Below are 27,234 nucleotides of genomic sequence, written 5' to 3' on the forward strand. Positions count from 1 at the left end.
CCCCGACGCTCGTTTCGCCTACTTCTTCATTTTGAGTCTGGATTATGTGTCATACTTAAATAAGGGCGTAGGTAAAACCACTCAGAAGGGATCAAAAACACTTTATCTGATTTTTGTGGAGCAATAGTGCTTGAGTATGTATTAATGTATTTACACTCTTAAAGAGGACCATCTACCACCCTAAATTAGGGTATGGCAGCGTACCCGGCATCTTCCCATCTCTCATGGCATCATAAATTGTGAGTACACAAGATTTCATGGCATTGACTAAAAGTGCACTTTTTACAAAAATAACACATTAGTACTCAATGTATATTTATTAATGCTGTAGACAAAAGGTGCACAACTTCCAGCCTGGCAGTCATGTGTGGCCCGCAATGTCATTTATTGTGGCCCTCAACCATGTTCTCACAGATATGATAGTGTCTGATAATGTCGTTTCCATGTCACGGAGAAAACCAGTATACTACAAGGGTGAGCACTGAATGCATGGTCTCTTTCTGGACTGTGAACACATGAGAAGGGCACTTCTACCTTCTTGACTAGTGGGAACCCTATAGATGGAAACACCACCTACTAGATATTTATGGCACATACCTTCAATATGTTGTATTAGCACCAATCCCAAAGCCTGTGATAACTGGCTATGTGGCCCTCAGACCCAAAAAGCTTGTGCACTCCTGCCGCAAACCATGTTTTTTCTGACACCACCACAATAACGAGTTTTTATGTTCACACACTGTAGGCTCTGCGCTGGGGAACTAAGTAATTTGGATACTGGGAGCACAACTTATATATACAGTGTTTTGTTTTTTTTGGGTTTTTTTAAATATACACCAGTACATATATTTATTAAAGAGAATATGTCACCAGGTTTTGCTATGTAATCTGAGACCACCATAATGTAAGTGCAGAGACCCTGTTTTCAGGGATGTCACTCACAGGGCTGTGTTGTGCTGTTTCAATTCAACCAGTGTTATATTAGCAGGAGATTATCACTACAGGACAACTGGCCTTGTGTTGTGGGGGTGACAAAGTACAGGTACTTATTTACAATAATGGTCTAGCTATCTTGAGGAAATGGGGGATAGAAAAAGGCTGCAACAGCTAATCACCAGCCAATGTGTGGTGCTTTTGGGTGGGGTGGAGTTTGATGGAGGGTTATGTTCAAAGAAATAGTGAATGGGCTTTATCCAAAAGTACTTCGATTAGCGAACGTGATAGGCCGCTCTAAACAGATGATTTTAGGGAGGGCCTAAAACTGTAAGTTGTGGTTAGTCCTAATTTCTTGCGGTAGAGCATTACAGATGAGTGGCGCAACTCGGGAGAAGTCTTGGAGCCGGGATGGGAGGTACGGATTAGTGCAGATTTATTGGATCGTCAACAGTCATCAACTTATGATACATACCCAGCAAGTACACCAGCTGAACTGTGGTTTCTGGGCTGACGACCTGTAGAATCATGCCAGTGACCGGGTCAGGCCCCTTTTTATAACCCATAGCCCTCATTTCACTGAAATGTCAGGAATAGGGGAAGGTGTGAGGAGGTAATTACTCATTGTTCAGTTAAACTGCATATTTGTCCTCCAAGTTGTGCAGACTACTGCACTACAGAGGGCTGATGTAATATGTAATCAGCAGACTTTCCACAAATTAAACTAATAGCAAAGCCACAAAAGAGGATTAAAAATCCTCCAAAAATTAAAAAATACAGCAGAAAAAAGGCAGCACCGCTTACCTGCCTAGGTCTTTGAACAAATGCACTACAGGGTGCAGCCAGCCCGGCCCGTATAGCAAAGATGTTGCAAAACACAGGTGCAAAATACTAAATAGACATCCACTCACCACAGACCCATTCATGGAGGGGTGACTGTTTAGTGTACATTTGCACAAAAAAGGTGTTTTTGGGCTATGTTTTGCGGTTTCAAGAAATTAGTATTTTATCAGCAGGATATTATCACTACAAGTGTTATACTTCCTGGTCCAACCACACCCCCACCATTGATAAGCAGCTTTCTGTCAATTTACTGTGTACACAGAAAGCTGCCCATCAGTGGTGGGGGTGGGGTTATACATAGCTCAACATTCTGATCAGTGCTACATATTCAGCAGAGAAAACAGAGTTTATTACTACTGCTGCACCCAGTATACAAAGTGATACAGCCCTGGATTCAAGGTCTCTGTCCCTAAATAATGCAGCTGTCAGGTTACATATAAAACCTGATGACTGAGTCCTTTTAAGAACAGTGTCTCAACGCTTACATCTTGTAAGCTTGCCATAATCCCCATATGCAATTTTATTTTTAAGAGTGGTGAAATATTTTAAAATCTTTAGTATATTATCTGCAAATCTTACATTTGGAACTAAGACGCCAAAAAATGTAATGGGGAATTTTCTAAAGTGAAATTTGTTAACACAGGTAGGGTAAATAATTTCCTGGCATTCATTTTGTTTTGCCTGTAGGAATAGCTAAACAGAATTTTCCCTTTTAAATGAGTATTTATACTCTTATAATTTTAGGACAACCTTCAAATACTGTGTATAACACTGCTGCTTGGTCTGAATCACAGTGAAAATCCGCTGGTAAAAGCTGCAGCTGCCCGAGCCCTTGGCGTATACATCCTATTTCCATGTCTTCGACAGGTTAGTCCTTATGGTCTCTCTCTATAGATGAGTGTTGTACAGAAGTCAAGTGCAGTTCTCAATGCTGGAGCTATCGGCAAAACAAAGTGAAGGGTATAATTATCTTTGCAGTAGAAGTAAAACATACAATTGAAACCAGAAGTTTACATACACTATATAGAAAGACACATATGAAAGTTTTTCTTAATATCTGACGTGAAATCAGAATAAACCTTTCCCATTTTAGGTCAATTAAGATTACCATAGCTATTAATATTTGCCAAATGCCTGACTGAGAGATAATTTTTAAGACTTTTTTATTACTTACTGCAAAGTCAAAAGTTTACATACACTAAGACTACTATGCCTTTAAACAACTCTGGACTGCCCATATGATGATATCATGTGTTTGGAAGCTTCTGAGTTAATCATCGACACACCTGTGGATGTATTTTAATGCACACCTGAAACACACTGCTTCTTTGTGTAGCATCATGGGAAAGTCTCAAGAAATCAGCCAAAATATCAGGAAGAGAATTGTGGACTTGCACAAGTTTAGCTCGTCTTTGGGTACAATTTCAAGATACCTGAAGGTGCCTCGTTCATCTGTACAAACTAGATGGAAATATCCAGCCATCATACAGATCAGGAAGGAGACTGGTTCTGTGTCCCAGATATGAACGTGCTTTGGTCCAACATGTGCATATCAACCCAAGGACAAAAGCAAAAGACCTTGTGAAGGTGATGGTGGATCTGATAAGACTGTGTCAATATCGACAGAGAAAGGAGTACTGTATCAACATGGACTGAAAGGCCACTCTGCCAGGAAGAAGCCTTTACTCCAAAATAAACATAAAATAGCCGGATTAACTTTTGCAAATGCATGCAGGAGAACAATGACCTTAATTTCTGGAGACATGTCCTGTGGTCTGATGAAACTAAAATTGAACTTTTTGGGCATAATGACCATCATTACCTTTGGAGGTAAAAGGAAGAAGCTTGGAAGCCCAAGAACACCATCTGTGAAACACAGATGACCGCATCATGTTGTGGGGTTGTTTTGCTGCAGGAGGGACGGGTGCACTTCACAAAATAGATGGCATCATGAGAAAAGAAAATTATGTGGCAATACTGAAGCAACATCTCAAGGCATCAGCCAGGAAGATAAAGCTTGGGCGGAAATGGGTCTTCCAAATGGATAATGACACGAAGCATGCTGCCAAAATGGTAACAGAGGGGCTTAAGGATAACGAAGTCAATGTTTTGGAGTAGTCATCTCAAAGCCCTGAGCTCAATCCTATTGAAAATTTATGGGCAAAGCTTAAAAAAAAAAAAAAAAGTCAGGTGCGAGCAAGGCGACTTACAAATATGGTCCGTTACACCAGTTTTGTCAGGAGGAATGGGCCCAAATTCCTACCAACTTAATGTGAGAAGCTTGTGGAATGATACCTCAAATGTTTAACTCCAGTCATTCGGTTTAATCCCCTTCCGACATTGGGCGTAATAGTTCGCCCATGCCAGATTCCCCCTGTTTGGTGCGGGCTCCGGTGCTGAGCCAGCACCTTTCCGGGCACATGACATCTGATCTATAGAGCTAAGATGTGCCCACAAAAGCTGCGGGTGGAATTGCGATCCGCTCGTTGGTGTTAACTAAAACAAAAGAAATACTCATGAACACAATCGGACTTAGAGGACATATTCCTGGCATAATGAATTATACCTAGTTTCCTCCGCAGTTGTGTGGGACCTAAATATAGATCAATCGCTAAAAAGCCAATACTAAACAGGGGTGGAAAAACGACTCGTATGCGGCTACAGATCCAGTATAAAAAAATACATATCTTTATTGGACAGTTATACAGAACCAGACAAAAACAGTGCTCAGTGGTGCATTACAAGACAACCCACGCAAATATGGGAAACAAAGCGGACCCCCCTGAAAACTCCAGATAGTACAGTACAAGATCAGAACAGAGTTTAAAAATTTTTTTATTTTTTTTTATAAAATTTTTTTTACAATGTCACATGCATGATTTCTTATGCGGTACCATTACCAATTAATTTATTATGTGACTATAATATCATTGAATAAACCAGTCTGAACAGAACCCACCCTACTTAGACATCACAAGATTGTCATAACCACATAAATGGGTTTCTACATATGTATATATACACATTTGTCGCCCAACTAGATCACTATATAGCTGCATAGTATAAATCTGGCAATTACCGGTAGCAATCATGCTCTATCATGTGGCCGCTGTAATCATACTCTAATCAGTACACCTGTGTCGCCATACAAAGTTAATATATAGCTAAAATACATCTGGCAATTGCCAGTCTCAATCATGCTCTATCATGTGGCTGCTATATCCATATATGGAACCCTATCCTATCTCACATGGGCGATGTGATGTCCAAAATCAGCAATGAAGCCTTACCAATGCAGGGCGGTGCGGTGTAGGAGTCCCGGTTTCGGATGCTCGTCCGTCAGGGGGCGTGAATAACATAAGAACCGGGAAGTTTAAAAAGGCCATAGACCGGAAGTGAAGGGGCACAGACCGGAAATGACGCATCCGCAGTCATGACGACCGGGGATGCGAAGCGGCGCTGGCGTCTATCAGTGTGCGCCAGGGCGTCACCGACACCATGGTAACCCACCGATTGGAGACGCCAGAGACCGCGTCACAGCCCTGGACCATGACACGCATGCGTGCTGGTCAGAACGTGGCACCCAAAACCATGCTAGTGGCTGATGTAAAATGTGCAGATCGTAGCGCACATGCCACAGTACCGCAAGAGACATGATATCAATGATCCTGCACATTCTGTATCTGTTGGAGATATCTAAAAATCATGTCCATCATCCCAAACAGATCACATAGCGCCTATATCCAACATCACTATATACCTATCTATTCAGTAGCATAGGATAGATTATCAAAGACAGCTCTTATAAATGTCTAATCAGATATCGGATATCCTAATATGCAGCACAATATGACATGCATTGTGGGATCCAGAAAACAATATTTCATATCGCAAGCCCATTGGTACTCCCCTTGCAAAAATAACAATAATACATTGCCTCAATATAAGTTTCTAGATCATTTCACATAAAGGTTACCCATAGGGGCCCATTAATCATCATATAATTTAATTCTCACAAATATAACAGATATACGAAAACATACACCATATCATAACATGTATCATGCAGACGTATGGCACTCGTTGTTCCAGATGTAAATATTCTCCGGGTATGGCTCCATAATACAATACACGACAGATAACACATTACCTAGAATACAAAACACATAAACAATAAAAAATTAGTTACAACCGGTTAAAAACACCCACGTTGGCGTGGATGTCCAAATGCCCCACGTGATACAGCCGGCGGGTGATCATAGAAATGACGCAAAATTTAGACATTCATATAGCCCATTTGGATGGACCGTATTTAAGGTCCATATCCATCTCGCCTCGCATTGAGCCAAACGTGAAAATCTACCTCCCCGGATACCTATTTCCAAGCTATCTATCCCTTTAACTGTAAATGCCTTACTATCTCATTGGTGATATAACTTAAAGTGCTTCGGTATAGTCTTAAGCACAGAAATGTCTTTTTCACTGGCCACGGCTTGTATACCCAGAATGTGCTCCCTGACCCTGACTTTCAATTGACGTGTTGTTAGTCCCACATAGATCAGGGAGCACGGACAAGTAGCGTAATAAATCACACATTTACATAAACATGTGATCCTCTTTTTTTATTTTAAAGACTTTTGTACCCGTTGAGTCTGTAAACGTGTCCCCCCGATCAACATCAATACATGCCACACATTGTCCACAGGTAAAACAACCTTGTCGTGGAGTACCACCGTTCAGGAATGTCATCGGTGGATTAGTTTCATAGTGGCTCTTGATTAGATGTCCCCACAAGTTCTTTGCTCTACGATATGCAATTCTAGGTTTATTTGGTAATAATTTGGCCATTATTGGATCTGTCAACAAAATAGGCCAGGACTTCTCTAGTATCTTCTTGACCCTTTCAGTATTGAGAATGAAAGGTAGTCACAAATCTTAATTGATCCAATTTAGATGGAGATCCCTCGGTCTTATACAATAGGGAATAACGCGTACTATATTTTGCACGATTGTACGCTTTTTTAATTGATCTGTGGCTGTAGCCCCTTTCTCGAAACCACTGTTTCAAGTCCTCAGCCTGTTGGTGGTTCATAATCAAAATCCGTCGAACAGATCCATCTTAGACGTAAAAATTGGCCTGTCGGTACCGATCTAATCATATGGCTAGTATGGGAGGAGGTGGCATGCAACAATGAGTTCGCAGAAGTTGGCTTCCTAAAAATATTAGTTTGAATCATATGTTGACTGTCCCTCCTCAACAACACATCTAAGAATTCAATTTTATTCTCATTATGGGCAAAGGTCAACCTGATATTACATTATCATTCAGTTGTTGAAAAAAATCCCCCAGCAATACGCTAGTACCCTGCCAGATCAAGAACACGTCATCTATGTACCGCATCCATAGTAGGACACAGTCCACAGATGCGTGTAGATCTGACTGGAAGAGGTCCCTCTCCCACAGACCCAGGAACAGATTCGCATAAGAGGGCGCATAGGCCGCTCCCATGGCTGTTCCCTGGGTCTGCAGGAAGGAGGACCCCTTGAACACAAAAAAGTTGTGCATTAATGCAAATTCCAGTAACTCTAATGTGAACCGTTTCATACCGGTAGACATACTAGAGGTATTTAAAAAGAATTCCACAGCCCTCAGTCCGTCAACGTGCCGTATACTCGTATAAAGCGACTCGACGTCAGCCGTCACTAGTATAGCATCCTTATCCAAGGATAGCCCATCCACTCTCCGAAGTAACTGGTTTGTGTCTTTGAGGAAGGAAGGTAATTCTTCCACTAGAGGTTGTAATACTGAATCAATCCAGCGGCCTTCGTGTTCCAGATAGTTTCGGGTCGGGGGGAAACTATCGGCCTACCTGGCGGGCGTTGTGTATCTTTATGGATTTTCGGGAGCAAGTAGATATTGTAGGCTCATTAACCACCAAGGCGGTACCCAACTCCTTAGTAATAATTTCTGCTTTAGTAGCCCTCAATATGATCTCCCTGAGTTGGGCACTGTAGGCAGACAAGGGGTTGAACGTAAGCTTTTTGTAACAAGTGGTGGTAAATAATTGGCGAAACGCCTCTTTCTCATACATCGTTTTTGACCATATGACTGTTACCCCCCTTGTCTGCCGGTTTAATGACCACATCAGGGAGATCACGCAGATATTTTAATCTTGCTCGCTCGTCCCTATGCAGATTATCATCACGAATGAAACGTGGGATTTCAGATAATTTGTTAGATACAACCTTAACGAACAAATCAATAGGACCGCAGTTGGATAATGGGGGGAACCGTCTAGACCGTGGCCTGATAGACGGAGGTATCTTCCTTCAACTGTGTCGTGTTCCTCAGATAATTCTTCTAATACTTTTAACGTTGCCTGTTCGTCTTCTATAGGGAAGAGTTTGTGTAAATCATTATTAAAGAAAAATCGTTTGAATAATAGAGAACGTGCGAAAACATGTAGGTCTTTCACTATAGAAAAAACATTTGGACCAGAAGCCGGAGAAAAAGATAGGCCCCTATAGAGTAATGAACAGTCAAGGTCTGAAAGCACATGATGGCTTAAATTAATTACCTTGTTCATATCATGACCATTCTCATGGAGTCGGGTCTTATGTCTCTTGTAAGGATGATAATTATGGTTCCTGGTCCGCTTACTGTTATTTCCTGACCGAGTTGTCATAGAAGAGACCGATATGTCGGATTGGGCACTTAATGAAGATACCGATTGGCTAGACGTGGCCCGTTGTATTGGGCGCGCGTCGGTAGATACCTTTCTCCAATGATAAACGCTATTAAGCTGATAGTCCTTCATGTCTCTGTTGATTTTAGACGTCTGTGAATCATTAATTTTCTTGACCACACTGTCAATAGTCTTCTCTAATTCAATCTCCAATGACTTAATGCGTTTTTCGGAACCACTTCCACGTAATTCAGATAGTGTAGAATCAATACTTTTATCTAAATCGCAGATCAATTTTGTGTTCAAACCAATCAGCAGCTGTATCAAGCTACTCGAACAATTGTTGCATGCCTCCTCCCATTCATTTATAAATGTCTGGTCATCAACCACAAAAGTGGGTGTTACTCGTATCCTTAGACCTCTAGGGATCATTTAACGTGCAGTATATTTCTGCAGAAACGCACGGTTCCACCAAATCTTAGTGCGTCGTATTAACAAAGTCTGTGCTGAATCACAAAGACTTTTAAATCCAAGATCACCCACCGGCTGACCGCCCGCACCGTCGTTGCCGAAGACCTGATCTACCTGCCCCAGCCAGAATTTCTCCCTGGCTTTGTAGTCCATACTTCTAAGAGTCTCACCTGTGCAAAACACAGGTACAAATCAAAAGAAATACTCATGAACACAATCAGACTTAGAGGACATATTCCTGGCATAATGGATTATACCTAGTTGCCTCCGCCATTGTGTGGGACCTAAATATAGATCAATCGCTAAAAACCCAATACAAAACAGGGGCGGAAAAACGACTCATATGCGACTACAGATCCAGTATAAAAATACATATCTTTATTCGGACTCCCATGACAGCACCACGAGAGAGGGGATCCGCCCTTTAGGAACAGGAAACCTACAGATACAAAAGGGCGGCACCTCTCCAACGCATCAGTTGGTTTCCTGTTCCTGAAGGGAAGGGATCCTACAGAAGACCAGGATCCCAGGCCGGCCGGCCGATACAGGTAGCGGGGGGGTCTCCTACCTCGGCCTGGTGCGGATCCCTGGAAGATGCCACGGTGACCCAGGATGGGTAGCACGGCGGTGGCGTAGTCAGCAGGGAGCGGCGTCCGGAGGATGTCCGACTCCAGGATAAAGGCCGCCGGATCCGGCGGCGCTAGTGCGGTGGCCGGCGCGCTGCGGGGGGGCTGCGACCGGGGAGCGCGGTATCCCGAAGCTCCCAGGCGTCCCGCGTGACTTCCGGTCAGGCGGGGGTCGCGGTGACGTCAGAGGGCGGCCGGGGGAGGTGCTTCCGGGTCGGCGGCGCCACTGCGCAGGCGCAAGGAAAACAAGATGGCGGCGCCCATCGCAAACGCCGATGAGCGTCGGCTCTCCGGCCGGGTGCAGCGCCAGCTGGGGAAGGGAGCCCTATTAGGGGGGGAGGGGCGCGGCACGCATACTGCTGTCCGGAGGAGGGGTATATAGGCAGGACCCTGGCAGGGTGCCTTGCCTTGGCCACATTATTGCGAGCAGTAATGGAGAGCGAGCAGGAGCAGCAGCAGCGACAAACATCTCTGGCACCCCTGGATGACCTTCGGCAGGTCAAGCAGAAAAAGAAAGAGTCACGTGACAGCGAACGTGCGGGACGAAGTGACCAGTCCAGCCATAAAAGCTCCTCTAAGCAGACAGGAGCATCGTATGAGAGGAATCCCCCTCATCCTCCGGTACTTGATTGTGGCACTGGTAAGTGATCTTCGTGAAAGTTCACTCAGTGACGGGGCCCCCCTTCTGTGCTTTATTCTAGGGGAAGAAGGCTTCAAGTAAAACTAAACACAGGGAATGCGCACTCTGTGCATGCCCATTACCGGACTCATGCCTCAAAAAATTGTGCCCCACCTGTATTCAGCAGACAGTGGCGGAGGAGTCGCCCGCGGTAGCAGCGAGTTTGAGAGACATTGTTAGGGCAGAATTGAAGGAAAACCCTAAAGTCACTGTCCCAGCCAGAAACTATAAAGGGCGGGGTCCCGGTGGAGTCCAATTCCTCGGCAGAATGGAGGAGAAGTAGAGACTCCCAGGCTTCATCTCCCTCGTCCTCCTCAGGAGAAGAGGACTCTGGGCGGTTTTGTCTGCCTTTTGACTGGGTAGACAAGCTGGTCAAAGCAGTCAGAGGGACAATGGAAGTAGAGGAGCCTAAGCCCCAATTATCCATGCAGGATGTCATGTTCAGGGGGCTGGAGCAGAGGAAGCGTAGAGTCTTCCCGTTAAATCAGAAGATCCAGGATCTAATCCACAGAGAGTGGAAAAAACCGGATAAAAGAGGGTCGCTACCACCAGCCCTCAAACGCAGATATCCCTTCGACGATCCGGCAGTAAATACTTGGGACAAGGCCCCCAAATTAGATGCGGCCATTGCAAAGGCATCGAAAAGGTCCTCGCTGCCCTTTGAGGACATGGGATCCCTTAAAGATCCCTTAGACAGGAAGGCAGACACCTTCCTTAAGAATACTTGGGAGATGGCAGCCGGTTCCTTAAGACCAGCAGTGGCGTCAACATGCACAGCCAGGTCCATGATGGTCTGGTTGGACCAGTTGGAGTCACAATTAAAACAGGGTACGTCAAGACAAACAATTCTTGGGGCCCTACCAACAATCCAAGAGGGATCAGCCTTCCTAGCAGATGCCTCGGCGGATGCAGTAAGAATGGCAGCCAGAGCAGCAGGTCTCTCTAATGCGGCTCGTAGAGCCCTGTGGCTAAAGTGCTGGCAGGGAGACATTCAGACCAGGGCGAAGCTTTGTACTAATCCGTGTGAGGGGGAATATTTGTTCGGCGCAGTCCTGGACGAACTGCTTGAGAAGGCTGGGGACGACAAGAAAAAATTCCCAAATCTCTGGCCTACATCCTATCGACGCCCATTTGGTAGAAGAAGATTCGGTCAGGGGAGAAGGCGCAATTCTTCGCCTACTAGAGACCGTCCCAGATGGGAAGATAGAAGGAGAAGAGGTACGGGCTACATGTTTAGACGCTCGTCTAGAGATCAAAAGAGACAAAATCAATGACTAGCAATTCCCGTGGGAGGTAGACTATCATCCTTCCTTCCGGCATGGTCACAGATTACAAATAGTGACTGGGTGCGCAATGTAATATCCACCGGGCTTAGATTGGAGTTTACCCAGGTCCCGCGGGATACCTTTAAATCCACTCCTTTAAGATCTTCACCCCTCGAACAAGCAGCTTTAGAAGCGGAGGTCTTGAGCCTATGCCAGAAAAACGTCCTGATAGAGGTTCCAGAAGCTGAGAGAGGAAGAGGGTTCTACTCTCCCTTATTCCTGATCCAAAAACCTGATAAGACATTTAGAACGATCATTAACTTACGTTTTCTTAATAAGTTTTTGGTGAACCGTACTTTTAAGATGGAGTCCATCAATACGACAATAAAAATATTGTTTAAAGGGTGTTTTATGGCAGTCATAGATTTGAAAGATGCGTACTATCATGTACCTATCCATGCAGACTTCCAGCAGTTCCTGAGGGTGGCGGTTTCAATAGACGGCACAGTCCGTCATTATCAATATAGAGCCCTTCCCTTTGGCCTCTCAGCAGCGCCCCGGGTATTTACAAAGATAGTGGCCGAAGTGATGGCGCATTTACGGGAAGTGGACATCCTGATTGTTCCATATTTGGATGATTTTTTAATTGTGGGAAAATCGGTGGGCCATTGTACATCCCAGATAGAAAGAGCTAAGTCCAGGTTAGAAAACCTCGGATGGATATTAAACTACTAGAAATCCCGACTCCAGCCCTCAAAAATACAAAAGTTTCTAGGCTTACTATTAAATTCAGAATCTCAGCAGTGTCTGTTGCCATTGGAAAAAATGCAAAAGATACAGCAGCAGGCTCTTCGGGCGGTTGATAATCCTTCTATGACCCTCAGACAGGCCATGTCCCTGTTGGGATCTCTAACCTCATGCATCCCAGCAGTTAGGTGGGCACAATTCCATACTAGAGCCCTTCAGAAGGATGTCCTATTTAATAGCAGGGCCTTAAGACAGTCCTTACAAGGTCAACTGTTGCTAAGCCCCTCGACTGTCACATCGCTTAGATGGTGGCTCGATGATGAGAACCTAGCCTCAGGGGTGCCCTGGATAACGCAGATAACCCGTGTTATAACCACAGACGCTAGTCCCTTCGGTTGGGGGGCCCATATAGGGGACATAGTGGTACAGGGACAGTGGGATTCGGATACGGAGATCTCATCCAACCAAAGAGAGCTATTGGCGATAGAGCAGGCAGTCAAAGAACTCATTATGTACCTACAGGGCCATCACGTGAGGATACTCTCGGACAACCAGGTAGCGGTAGCATATATCAACCACCAAGGTGGGACCCGCTCCGACGCCCTGATGCGGACAACAGAACGTCTCCTTCAAATAGCAGAGGGAAGGTTTCTATCTTTGACGGCGCTCCACATCAGAGGAAAGGACAACGTAAAGGCAGACTTTCTAATCCGCAAGGCTCTAAAGCAAGGAGAATGGGCTTTGAACAGGGATATTTACCACCAGATTGTCCGCAGATGGGGTCGGCCAGAGGTAGACCTCTTTGCCACCAGAGAAAACAGAAAAGAAAAATCGTTCTGCTCTCTGAATCCCAGGGAAAATCCACTGGCAGTGGACGCCCTCCTGATAAGATGGAACTTTTCTCTGGCGTACGCCTTCCCGCCATTAAATCTTCTACCTCTGGTAGTAAGGAAGATCAGGGAAGATCGGGCAAGAGTCATATTAATTGCCCCCTTTTGGCCCAGGAGGACCTGGTTTGCATGGTTGAGGGCCATGTCTGTATGCGATCCCTGGGTGCTGCCGAACCTTCTGGATCTCCTCTACCAGGGGCCAGTCAGCCACCCACAAGTAGCGAGACTCCATTTGACGGCGTGGTCTTTGAAAGGTCACTGTTAGAGGATAGAGGGTTCTCCAAGAAGTTAATTGATACCCTCCTAAAAAGCAGGAAATTGACTACCACTAACATTTATGCTAGGACCTGGAAGCGATTCCTGTCCACCTTTCAGTTTGATGCCAGAGGCGGAATTCCCACGAAACATATTCTGGAATTTCTCCAGAAGGGTCTCGAATTGGGTCTCTCCACAAGTACATTAAAAGTTCAAGTTTCAGCCTTAGGGGCCTTGTTTGCATGTGATATTGCCAATAACTATTGGGTAGCAAGGTTCATCAGAGCAGCGGCTAGATCGAGACCCATACACAAAGACAGATGTGTACCTTGGGACTTAAATTTAGTCCTTACGGCCTTGACAGACCATTTGAGCCTCTGGATTCGGCCTCATTAAAGATTATATCTCTTAAGGCAGCTTTTCTGGTGGCGATCACATCCGCACGTAGAGTGAGCGACATACAGGCACTTTCCAGATTGCCCCCTTACACAGAGTTCTTACAGGATAGAGTAATCCTAAGGCCAGATCCAGCATACCTTCCCAAGGTAGCATCACAATTTCACAGGACACAAGAGATAGTTCTGCCTTCCTTCCTCCCTAATCCGACCAACCCTAAGGAGCAAAAACTTCAGGCATTAGATATTAGGAGATGCTTACTTATATATTTAGCAGCCACGGATCCTTGGAAGAAGGAGAATGCATTATTCCTATCCTTCCAAGGTTCCAGGAAAGGTTGTAGGGTATCGAAACGCACATTAGCAAGGTGGATTAGGGAGGCTATCTCTCTTGCCTACACAGCAGGTGGAGGTCCGGCTCCGCAGAACCTGAGGGCGCATTCCACTCGTGCCATGGCATCATCTTGGGCAGAAAGATCTGGAGTGTCAATTGATCAGATATGTAAGGCGGCCACCTGGTCATCTCCTTCCACCTTTTTTAACCACTATCGATTAGATATGGGTGCCTCTTCAGATCTCACCTTCGGGCTAAGGGTGCTGCAGGCTGTAGTCCCGCCCTAAATTAGTTTACATCTCTGTAATTCTCTCGTGGTGCTGTCATGGGAGTCCGAATAAAGTATTAAGTTACGTACCGGTAACGGTATTTTTCGGAAGCCCATGACAGCACCCTTAGTTCCCTCCCTTGTTCACATATAGGGGTGCACTCCTTTAGAAGATTGTCCACAATTTACGGTATGTGGGAGATGGTGTAAAAAAAAAAAAAAAAAAAAAAATATATATATATATATATATAAATATATTTATTTCTGCTATATAGGGTAGATAGGTTGTATAAATTATATGTTGTGTACTAACCATGGTAGCCTCTCAAGCTCTGTAAACCAACTGATGCGTGGGAGAGGTGCCGCCCTTTTGTATCTGTAGGTTTCCTGTTCCTAAAGGGCGGATCCCCTCTCTCGTGGTGCTGTCATGGGCTTCCGAAAAATACCGTTACCGGTACGTAACTTAATACTTTATTGGACTGTTATATAGAACCAGACAAAAACAGTGCTCAGTGGTGCATTACAAGACAACCCACGCAAATATGGGAAACAAAACAGACCCCCCTGAAAACTCCAGATAGTACAGTACAAGATCAGAACAGAGTTAAAAAAAATTTTTAATTTTTTTTATAAAATTTTTTTTACAATGTCACATGCATGATTTCTTAGGCGGTACCATTACCAATTAATTTATTATGTGACTATAATATCATTGAATAAACCAGTCTGAACAGAACCCACCCTACTTAGACATCACAAGATTGTCATAACCACATAAATGGGTTTCTACATATGTATATATACACATTTGTCGCCCCACTAGATCACTATATAGCTGAATAGTATAAATCTGGCAATTGCCGGTCGCAATCATGCTCTATCATGTGGCCGCTGTAATCATACTCTAATCAGTACACCTGTGTCGCCATACTAAGTCAATATATAGCTAAAATGTATACATCTGGCAATTGCCAGTCTCAATCATGCTCTATCATGTGGCCATCCCAACTGTGAAACACTGAGATGACCGTATCATGTTGTGGGGTTGTTTTGCTGCAGGAGGGACTGGTGCACTTCACAAAATAGATGGCATCATGAGAAAAGAAGATAATGCAGCAATACTGAAGCAACATCTCAAGGCATCAGCCAGGAAGATAAAGCTTGGGCGGAAATGGGTCTTACAAATGGACAATGACGTGAAGTATACTGCCAAAATGGTAACAAAGTGGCTTAAGGATAACAAAGTCAATGTTTTGGAGTAGTCATCACAAAGCCCTGAACTCAATCCTATTGAAAATTTATGGGCAAAGCTTAAAAAAAAGGCAGGTGCGAGCAAGGCGACCTACAAATATGGTCAGTTACACCAGTTTTGTCAGGAGGAATGGGCCCAAATTCCTACCAACTATTGTGAGAAGCTTGTGGAATGATATCTCAAACGTTTAACTCCAATCATTCGGTTTAATCCCCTTCCGACATTGGGCGTAATAGTTTGCCCATGCCAGATTCTCCCTGTTTGGTGCGGGATTTAACTCACGCTTACTGGAAGCGCGTTGCTAATTCTGCCCATTGGTGACCCTGTCACGTGATCGCGGAATGCCAGAATTACGTCTTTTGGGGGGGTTTTTTGTCGTCGCTACATTGCAATAAAATGCTATAACGGTCGATCAAGAGGTTGTATCTATACCAAAATGGTATCAATAAAATCCTCAGCTCGGCACGCAAAAAATTATCCCTCACCCAGCCCAAGGTCATGAAAAATGGAGACACTACAGGTCTCAAAGTGGCGGGTTTTTTTTTTACCAAATTTTGGGTTCTGTTTTCACCAAAAAACTGTGGAATTGCACTTTTTTTTTTTTTTTTGCATTTTCACCGCAATTGGAATTTTTCTCCTTGTTTTCCAGTACACGATATATTAAAACCAAAGGTTTTGTTCAAAAGTACAATTTGTCCTGCAAAAAACAAGCCCTCACATGGCCATATTGACCGAAAAATGAAAAAGTTATGGCTCTGGGAAGAAGGCGAGCAACAAAAATGGAAATTCAAAAACTGAAATACCCCTGGTCGTTAAAGGGAATCTGTCACCTATTTTTTGGTATATAAGATTCGGCCACCGCCATCAGGGGCTTATCTACAGCATTACAGAATGCTGTACATAAGCCCCCGATGTAACCTGAAAGAGAAGAAAAACGAGTTAGATTATACTCACCCGGGGCGGTCCGGTTCGGGTCCGGAGGGAGTCGTGGTCCGGTCCGGTGCCTCCCATCTTGTAGCGATGATGTCCTCTTCTTTGCTTCCCGTCGCTGCTCCGGCAGAGTACTGCAATGCGCAGGCGCTGGACCTCTTCCGGCGTCTGCGCACTGCAGTACTTTGCTCTGCCCTCAATAGGGCAGAGCAGTGCGCCTGCGCCGGGAAGCAAAGAAGAGGATGTCATCGCTACTAGATGAGAGGTGCCAGACCGCGACACCCTCCGGACCTGACCCGGACCGCCCCTGGGTGGGTATAATCTAACTTGTTTTTATTCGGTCGTCCATGACAGCACCACCTGAGAGAGGGGATCCGCCCTTTAGGAACAGGAAACCTACAGATACAAAAAGGGTGGCACCTCTCCCACGCATCAGTTGGTTTCCTGTTCCTAGAGGACAGGACTCTCTACAGATCGTCCGTCATGGAATCTTCATTGAATACCCAGGCCGGCTGACCGACCCAGGTAGCGAGGGGGTCTCCTACCTCGGTCAGTGCGGGGTCCCTGGAAGTGCCACGGTGGGGCCGGGTAGGTCACCACGGCAGTGGACGAAGCAGGTGGAGCAGGGGTCCGGTGGATGCCGTCTCCAAAGCCAGCACCTGGTATGTATGCCCCGGTGCGCTTCCCCAGGCCCGGTCCTTCCGGTCGGTGCTGTCCCCTGGCCGGGCTCATGGCGGCGGGCGCGGGGGGGGCTGGCACTCCGGGCAGGGCTGCGCGGCTCCTTCGCGCGCGCTCCCGCAGGGCTCTGTGAGCGGCGGAAGTGACGCGGCGGAAGGGGCGGAGCGATAGCGCCGATACCGGAAGTCGGGTGCCGGCCGAGCGCCGATACCGGAAGTCGGGTGCCGGCCGACCTCCGGCGCGCGCCGCGGGTGCATGCCGGTCCGGGGGTCGCGCGGCGACCCGGCGCAAGGGGGGCCGGAGCATGGGGGAGGGAACGCAAAGCCGGGTGGGTGGTGCTATGGCAGGTTGCCTGCTGACCCGGACAGGAGGCCATATAAGGCAGATGGGGACGCCGCTGGGGTGCTTCTGAAGGCCCCAGCAATGGATACGTCGGAAGCCCCCTTAGTCCAGCAGGACGAGGCGCAGGAGCGGCCGCAGAAACAGGCCAATACGAGTAGCCAGCAGAAGAAACAGAGACGAACTAGCGACCAGAGCCGCGAAAGTTCCTCCAGAAAGGACCCCCCTGCCTCCCTCCGTGATCCGGTACCTGCCTCATCTGCATGGGAAAGAGATCTCCGTGAATGTACCCTGATGCAGTGTTCCCTTATGTTCTTTTTCAGGGGAAGAAGGTTACGGGAAAACAGAAACACAGGGAATGTGCCCTCTGTAGTTCCCCCCTACCAGATGGCCACCCTAAAAAGTTATGCCAGCCATGCATACGGCAGACGGTAGGAGTTATTAAGGACAGGGAGTCCAGGGGTAGATTGTCAGGCCCTTATACTCTCCCCCGTTTATGCAGGTAGCGGAAGAGACACCGGACTTCACTTCAAACCTGAGAGACATGATCAGGGCAGAAATGAAAGCTTTACCTCAAAGAGAACCTTCTAGGAGAAGAGAGGCTAGTGGTTCAGGCTCGGAGGCCTCAGTCGCCCCTGGGAAGGGGGACAATTCCTCGGACTCCTCGGCCTCCTCGTCGTCTTCCTCGGATGAAGACTCTAGCCGGTTCTGCTTCCCCTTAGACCAGATGGACAGATTAGTGAAAGCTATACGGTCCACCATGGGGGTAGCGGAAAAAAACCGGGAACTCTCAGCACAGGACATAATGTTCGGGGGGTTGGACCCCAAAAAACGTAAAGCTTTTCCATTGAACGAAAAGGTTCAGAGCCTAATTGATAGAGAATGGAAGAGACCGGAGAAAAGCGGCTCCATGCCACCAGCCTTTAAGCGGAGATACCCCTTTGATAACCCGGTAGTAAACAGATGGGATAAAGCCCCGAAACTAGATGCAGCAGTAGCCAAAGCATCTAAAAAATCCGCCATACCGTTTGACGATATGGCCTCCCTGAAAGATCCGTTAGATAAAAAAGCGGATTCTTTCCTTAAAGGGACATGGGAGATGTCAGCAGGCGCGTTAAGACCAGCGGTAGCTGCCACCTGTACAGCCAGATCTATGATGGTCTGGCTAGATCAGCTAGATTCCGAACTAAGAGATGGAGCTTCAAGATCATCTATTCGGAAAAATTTGCCCATCATTCAAAATGCCGCGGCGTTTTTAGCCGATGCTTCTGCAGACTCTGCAAGAATGGCGGCTAAAGCCGCAGGTCTGTCTAATGCAGCGCGAAGAGCGCTCTGGTTAAAATGCTGGCCAGGAGATATTCAAGCCCGGTCCCGTCTCTGTTCCATTCCCTGCGAGGGGGAGTACCTATTCGGCCCCGTCTTGGACGAATTGTTGGAGAAAGCTGGAGATGACAAAAAGAAATTTCCCAGTCTCCCGAACCCCTCTTACAGACGTCCCTTTGCCAGGAAAGGGTTTTTTCCGGAGAAGGCCGTCCAGAGATCAGGGCAGATGGGATGACAAAAAAAGGAAAGGTACAGGATTCATGTTTGGGGGAGGGCGCCAGGAAGGTCCAGCTCGGGATACGAAAAAGCCGCCCCAATGACTAGTTGCCCCAGTAGGAGGGAGACTAGCTGCCTTCTACCCATCCTGGTCTCTGATCTCCAATAGCAGCTGGATATTGGGGATAATAGCCGTGGGACTACGACTAGAGTTTTCTAGGGTTCCCCTTGATCAATTTAAAATCACCCCACTCAGGTCGTCTGCTGCAGAACAAGCTGCCCTGGAAGCCGAGGTTCATAACCTGTGCGCTAAGAAAGTCCTGATAGAGGTTCCAGAGGAAGAATGGGGGAAGGGATTCTACTCCCCTCTGTTCCTGGTCCGCAAACCGGACAGCTCCTTTAGGACAATAATTAACCTTAAGGCCCTCAACAAGTTTTTGGTCATACGTCCCTTTAAAATGGAAACGATTAAGTCTGCAATAAAATTGCTGTTCCAAAACTGCTTCATGGTGGTGTTAGATCTAAAAGACGCATACTACCATATACCCATCCATGCAGGCCATCAGCGGTTCCTCAGAGTGGCGGTTCAGTTGGATGGGTCAATTCGACATTTCCAATATGCGGCCCTCCCTTTTGGAGTGGCAGTCGCTCCCCGAGTGTTTACTAAGGTGATAGCGGAGGTCATGGCCCATCTACGTGAATCGAACATTCTGGTGATTCCCTACCTGGACGATTTTCTTATTGTAGGTAAAATGGCGAACCATTGTTTACAACAGCTACAAAAGGCAATGTCTGCCCTAGAACGGTTAGGATGGTTGCTGAACGTCAAAAAGTCCCGGTTGCAGCCAATGAAAGTCCAACAATTTTTGGGCCTAACCCTGGATTCTGAAAAACAGGAATGCCGTCTGCCTCCGGACAAGCTTGTTCGCCTCCATTATCAGATCCTGAACGCCTCCAATAACCCCACCATGTCCCTCAGAAAAGCCATGTCCCTTCTAGGCTCTCTTTCAGCCTGTATCCCGGCAGTCCAGTGGGCCCAGTTTCATGCAAGGAAACTACAGAGCGAGGTCTTATTACATCAAAAAGTCCTTGGAGGTTACTTGGAGGGTCAGCTAACCTTATCCCGTAACACAAGGGAGTCCCTAGAGTGGTGGTTAGACAAAGATAACTTATCAAAAGGGGTGCCCTGGGAGTATAACGTAACCCGCATAGTCACCACGGATGCTAGTCCTTACGGTTGGGGAGCTCATATGGGTGAAATTTTAGTCCAGGACCAATGGCAACATCATCAGTTAAGAATGTCATCTAACCTAAAAGAATTGACAGCGGTAGAACAGGCGGCTAAAAAGCTCCTTGTGTACCTACAGGGCCATCACGTGCGAGTGTTCTCCGACAATCGGGTCACCGTGGCATACATCAATCACCAAGGCGGGACCCGTTCCAGACCCCTGATGTTTGTAGCAGAGCGGTTGTTCCATCTAGCAGAACAATACTTCCTATCTTTAACAGCATTGCATATAAAAGGAAAAGACAACATCACGGCAGACTTTTTAAGCCGCAATCGGCTAAAGCAAGGGGAATGGTCTTTAAACACCTCCATATTCAATCTGATTGTTCAAAAGTGGGGATATCCAGAGGTAGACCTATTCGCCACCAGAGACAACACGCAATTGAAACAATTCTGCTCCCTGAATCCCAGAGAAAATCCTCTGGCGGTAGATGCCTTCCTGATAAACTGGGACTTCAAACTAGCCTACGCCTTCCCTCCCCTATCTCTTCTACCCCTGGTGATGAGGAAAATCAGGAAAGACAGAGCGAGGGTTATAGTCATCGCTCCATTTTGGCCCAGGAGACTATGGTTCTCATGCCTCAGGACCATGTCGGTGTCCGATCCTTGGGTTCTGCCGGACATCCCGGATCTCCTGTCCCAGGGCCCAGTCTTCCATCCTCAGGTGGCTGGCCTTCATCTGACGGCATGGAGTTTGAACGGTCATTATTAGAAGAGAAGGGTTTCTCCGCAGACCTAATTAACACCCTACTTAAGAGTAGGAAAATCATTACCACAAAAATTTACGTTAGAATTTGGAAAAAATTCCTTCAAAACTCAGAAGTAATCGCTGGGGATTCAGCACCTATAATGCAGATATTAGAGTTCCTACAAAAAGGTCTAGACATGGGACTCTCTACCAGTACCCTTAAAGTACAAGTGTCAGCCTTGGGGGCTCTGTTTAGCTGTAACATTGCTGGTAATTATTGGATAAGCAGATTCATTAAGGCAGCAGGTAGATCCAGGCCAATATTGAAGGATAGGTTTATGCCGTGGAACTTGAACCTAGTCCTCACTGCTATGACAGAGACTCCATTCGAACCTATCTCGTCGGCTTCCCTAAAAAACCTGTCCCTCAAGGTAGCCTTCCTGGTAGCTCTAACATCAGCTCGCAGAATAAGCGATATTCAGGCCTTATCTAGGTGTCCTCCTTATTTACAGTTTAAAGAGGATAGGGTAATACTTAGACCTGATCCAGCGTACTTGCCAAAGGTAGTTTCTAGTTTCCATAGGACACAGGAGATAGTTCTGCCATCCTTCCTCCCTAATCCAACTAACGAAAAAGAAAGGAAACTACACACCCTGGATCTCAGGAGAGGCCTCATAGAATATCTGTCAGTCACCGATCCCTGGAAGAAAGATAATGCCCTATTTATCTCTCATCAAGGCCCCAGAAAAGGTTGTAGAGCATCAAAAAATACACTAGCCAGATGGATTAGAGAGGCGATTGCAATAGCATACACATCAAAGGGCAGGTCGCCACCCGGAAAGCTGAGGGCGCATTCCACCAGGGCAATGGCAACCTCATGGGCCGAAAGATCAGAAGTCTCCATCGACCAGATATGTAAGGCGGCCACTTGGTCCTCTCCGAGCACCTTTTATAGTCATTATAGGCTAGACCTGGGTGCTTCCACAGACCTCTCTTTTGGTATAAGGGTGCTGCAGGCTGTAGTACCTCCCTAAAGCTGATATTACTCTCTGTAAATCTCTCAGGTGGTGCTGTCATGGACGACCGAATAAAGTCTTAGTTACTCACCAGTTAACGGTATTTTTCGGAGTCCATGACAGCACCCGTATATTCCCTCCCTTATAGTTTAATTGGGGTGTGCACGTCTTTTTTCTTGTATATGCTCACTGGTGATAAAAGTTATAATTGTAAAGAATACTGTACATAAATCATGCATTAACCTTGGAAGTCCTCTTGTGCTCTGTAATCCAACTGATGCGTGGGAGAGGTGCCACCCTTTTTGTATCTGTAGGTTTCCTGTTCCTAAAGGGCGGATCCCCTCTCTCAGGTGGTGCTGTCATGGACTCCGAAAAATACCGTTAACCGGTGAGTAACTAAGACTTTCTTCTCTTTCAAGTTACATCGGGGGCTTACCTACAGCATTACAGAATGTTGTAGATAAGCCCCTGATGGCGGTGGCCGCATCTTATATAATAAAAAAATAGGTGACAGATTCCCTTTAAGGGGTTAAGGGCAATGGTACTAAATACTTATGAAATGTATGTAATCTTTTGACTTTGCAGTAAGTAAAAATGCCATAAAACATTCTCATTCTCATTATTCTGGCATTTGGCAAATATTAATAATTATGGTAATCCTAAAATGGAAAAGGTTTATTCTGATTTCATGTCAGATAATAAGGAAACAATGCATGTGTGTCTTTTTTTATATAGTGTATGTAAACTTCTGGTTTCAACTGTATGTTTTTAATTTGATTTTTGCCAATCCTCAGCATTGTGCTAAATTTTATGAAGCTATTCCAGGTAGCTAAATCATGCAATAAAATAATTTTAAAATCAAGATAAGATTTTTAAAAACAAAAGAAATCCTTGTATATTTAGTGACTAAATGTTTGTTTTTTATCATTTTGTAGGATGTGCTGTTTGTAGCAGATACAGCAAATGCTATTTTGATGTCTCTCCATGACAAATCCCCAAATGTGCGTGCCAAAGCAGCTTGGTCACTAGGCAATCTGACAGACACGTTAATCGTTAATATGTAGGTATTATACACTCTTCAATATTGATATTGCAACACCAAGGCGGAAAAATCACAGGTTTTTGGAAATAGCATATTACTAGACCTATTAATGATATGAAAATGATGAAAACTGGAAACAAAATTTTCGACACATCTCAGTTTATTTGGTATAGCGCATCAGCACCAAGTGCAGAAATACAGTATAAGCACTTCCACGCCTTGGTATGATATTAATGTGGTTATTACTGACCAATGATGAGCTCGATGGGAGACAAGGAGACGCTGCATGCTATGGTAACACATTTAGGCCATGCAGGCTGCTCACAGTAGCATGAGCAACATTGCCATGTTGATAAATGGCTTTTCAGCCACTTGGGGGAAATGACCATGCCACTATTGATCCATCTGTACTGCAAGTGAAATTAGACGTCACATACCAAGCTTAAGCTGATAAACCGTGTATACACAGACCATCAGTAGCCATTTGCATGACTTTGGGTTATGACCCAGATGTCCAGCTTCTTCTGTTCCGTGCCACCTCTCTTCAAGGGTTTGTCCTATTAAAAAGTTCATTTTAGTCAATAGATCTTGGAATAATAACTTCCACAATTGGATGGGTTTAAATAAAATGTTCCTGTGCTGAGACATGCTGTAATGCCTGTATACTCTCTTATGTCCTCATCTGCCCAGAAGCTGTGGTATGATCAGACCATGTTCCTGCACATATCAAAATGAGGAAATGGTTGCACTCAGTTGAATTAAGGCATGTCAATGTGAAAAACATGACGTGTGAATAGCGTAATGGCTTTTGAACCCATCCGGTCCATGAGATCACCTTGACGTTGGAGAATTGGCTCACATTTTTTGGTCAAATTTTGTGCCAAGCATCTCGTGTGTTTTTCCTAAATTTCAAAAGCCTTTGCGCTATTCACACTTCATGTATTTCACATTGACATTCCTTAATTCAATTGAGTGCAACCATTTCCTCATTTTTTATGTAAGCTGTTTTGGTGTGCTCTTGATCAGACTAGTTCTTGATGTGCCGTCAGTTTTCTGTTATTTTCATGTCCTTGCACAGTCAGACACGGCCATTACACAGTACACGGCATGGGCACATTTATAAGATTATCTCCGCACAGGGACATTTTATTTAACACTTCCAATTACGGAACTTATTTGTATTCCAAGATCTAGTGATTAAAATCTACTTGGTTCATGGAACAACCCCTTTAATCAACATATTGCCTCCACAGCCTCTCACTCAGTATGATGGCTCCTACAGCCCACCCTTTATTCAGTATAATGGTCTTTAAGCCCACCTCCCACTGAGAATGATGACCCCCCACGCTATAAGATGGCTGTCAGTCTCTCACTCTGTATGATGGCCTTCAGAGCCCCTCATGCAGTATGATGGCCCCTATAGACAACCCTTCTCTCAGTATGATGAACCTACAAGCAAGAGGCTTAGATTAATGGCACTTCCCAAAATTCAGACAAGTCCAAAACAGAGCAAGGAAGCATAGGCCAAAAGAGTAAAATATAACATCTTTATTGACAAATAATCTAAAATAGAGAAGTAGAGATACAAATACAAAAATTTTTTTTGCCTAACAAGGTTGTACACCCATACCGAAATAGACCAGGGTCATCATACAAAAGCTTATATGTAAACCATTGTAACAGCAGAAACTGCCAGGAGGGTAGTCCCAGGTGCAGAGCCCTTAAATAAGGTAAAACTACACAAAGAAGTACATAGAATTTGAAACAGCTTGCATAAATCTGGGGGGCTGGTAAATGGGAGCAGTTTACTATTTTAGTTAAACACATAAAGGTAAGTATACAGGTAATATATTTAAAGTCTACATACTGTGACCTCGCGATCACTCAGCTGGTTGGGGAACACTCTCACATCGCAGCGATTATTCAAATGCACAGCGGCCGTTCCTTCATTAAAACAAGTCGAGTCCTAGTTTATTATGCGATCCTAAACCACTGTAGGCCATGTTATACATCACAGACTTAACATACAGTCCATTCTCAACTGCTGTTATGTGCGCACAGTTCATTAACTGACCCTCGTCAGTGCACACAGTTCCCCATGCTCTGGGTTACCTGCTTGGCAGCATTGAGGCTTCATAGGCTGGCTTCACCTAGGTCCTGTCAGTAGTCCAGACCTTTAGTAGCTTCTTGGACCTTCAGGATCTCCAGCCATCTCCAGTCTCACACATGGCCATTTCCTCCATGTGATGCAAACAAGAAACGCCTATAGGACCTTCCTGATGTCCCAGGAGCACACCCCTTGGGAGGTGTGTGGCTAACCAGTCCCACCCATCACTTCTGGTTAACCCTTAAATCCAACCCTTTAATAATACATGTTTGTGGGACTACAAGACCCAGCCACCTGTCCTGGATTCAGATCACAGCAGACCTCTGTCTGTGCAATACACACCTGTCTCTCAGTATACCACTAATTGGTACATCACAATAGTAATATTAATTAAAGCTGTAAAGACTGTCTATTTGCTGGGCATACAAATGGGGATATACATGTCAAAGGTCACATTTAAATAAAGTGCATTGTGCTAGTACATTATTGTCAAGCTCCATTTGCATGCAAATCACAAGGGCAAACACCTCATATATAACAACAAGTTGGATAGCAGCAAGTGAAAACAGCAAGGTAATCTGTAAAGTGACATGTGTGCATAAGTAAGCAGATGGTATATGACCTAGTCAGGCAGTTCAGATCCCCAACGTGTGTTTCGCGTGCAGCTTCTTCCTGGGGGGGTTCCTCACTCTGTATTATGGCCTTCAGAGCACCTCACGCAGTATGATGGACCCTTCTCTCAGTATGATTGCCTCTATAGACAACCTCTTTCTCAGTATGATGGCCCCCATAGACAACCCCTCACTTAGTATTATGACCATCACAGGCCACCCCCACTCAGTAAGATCGCTCCCTCAGCCCACCCCACAATTAGTATGTTGGCTCCCACAGCCCCTCACACAGTATTATGGCTCCCCATAGCCCATCCCCTTATTCGGTGTGTTGCTCCACCAAGTACTGACATTTAAACAAAACACTACTCACCTATCTGAGTTTTCCCGACTCACTGCTGTGGTCTTTGCAGTGTGAGTACTGAAGCTCCTTACAGCAGGCACAATATAGTGACATCATCATGCCTGCCGTGTACCAAGTTTCACAGGTGCAGGCTCAATAGTGCCAACAGCTCCCTGATCCTCCACTATTTGATGGTATCTGTATCCTGAGGATGAGGGTACTGCTGACATTTTTGCTGAGAAAAGATGCCATGCTCCCCCGACTCACATGCCCCATTGCATCAGCGTGGTCTGGCTGGAGTTTGGTTCTGGAAACGTTATGGGCAATGCCATGTAGAGGTCTTCACGAGGGAATGTCACACGTCTTACTCCCGGCGTTATGGTGTGGGGTGGAATAATCTATGACAGCCAGACCTGACCCCTCTTGTCATTATTCCAGTTTTTACTCTTCGCCACGACAGCACCCACTGGAGGTATCGGATCCGCCCATTTGGAACAGGAAACCCTACAGGAAAGATAAAAGGGGCGGTCCGCCTTTCCTCCTCAGTTTTGGTTTCCTGTTCCAAATGGAGCAGGATCCTGCAGGATCTTACCCGGGCCATGCATCCGCCTGTGCGGTCTCCTCGGGAACGGCAGGGGCTGCGGTCCGGAAGCAGCGTCGGGGGAGATTCCGTTTGACGGCTCCCCCCTCGTCTGGTGGCATAGTGGTAATGACCGGGTCCGGGGAGGGCCGCCCGGTCTTACCAGGGAGCGGTCCGGCATCCGGGGGATCCCCCCCCCCCCCAATCGGTGGGGATAAAGCGTGGAGGTGAGGCCATGAGCGCGCGAGCCGCGCGTGTGAGTAGCGGTGGCGCGGAAGCCAGCCGGCACCCGACGTTCCTATACCCCGGAAGTAATGGTTGAACTTCCGGGGTAGGATGGCGATGACGCGGCGCATGCGCCCTGTGACAGGGCGACTTCCGGGGGCACGACAAGAAGAAAGATAAAACAGCGCTGCATCGTTGGAACCA

At 45.9% G+C, this 27,234-nt stretch overlaps 1 protein-coding gene across 3 annotated transcripts in view; it reads left to right on the forward strand.

Moving 5' to 3' along the window:
- The window catches only part of HEATR6 (HEAT repeat containing 6), a 120,554-nt gene that overhangs the window by 73,070 nt on the left and 20,250 nt on the right, over positions 1–27,234 (forward strand). For all 3 annotated transcript variants that reach the window (XM_073542537.1, XM_073542538.1, XM_073542539.1), the window contains 2 exons: positions 2,521–2,643; positions 23,058–23,182. In XM_073542537.1, the coding sequence (XP_073398638.1) occupies positions 2,521–2,643; positions 23,058–23,182 (248 nt within the window). The remainder of the gene's footprint in view (positions 1–2,520; positions 2,644–23,057; positions 23,183–27,234) is intronic.

The sequence above is a fragment of the Dendrobates tinctorius genome, unplaced genomic scaffold, assembly GCF_039654945.1.
Source record: "Dendrobates tinctorius isolate UK_male_01 unplaced genomic scaffold, ASM3965494v1 ptg000127l, whole genome shotgun sequence".
NCBI classification, from domain to species: domain Eukaryota; kingdom Metazoa; phylum Chordata; class Amphibia; order Anura; family Dendrobatidae; genus Dendrobates; species Dendrobates tinctorius.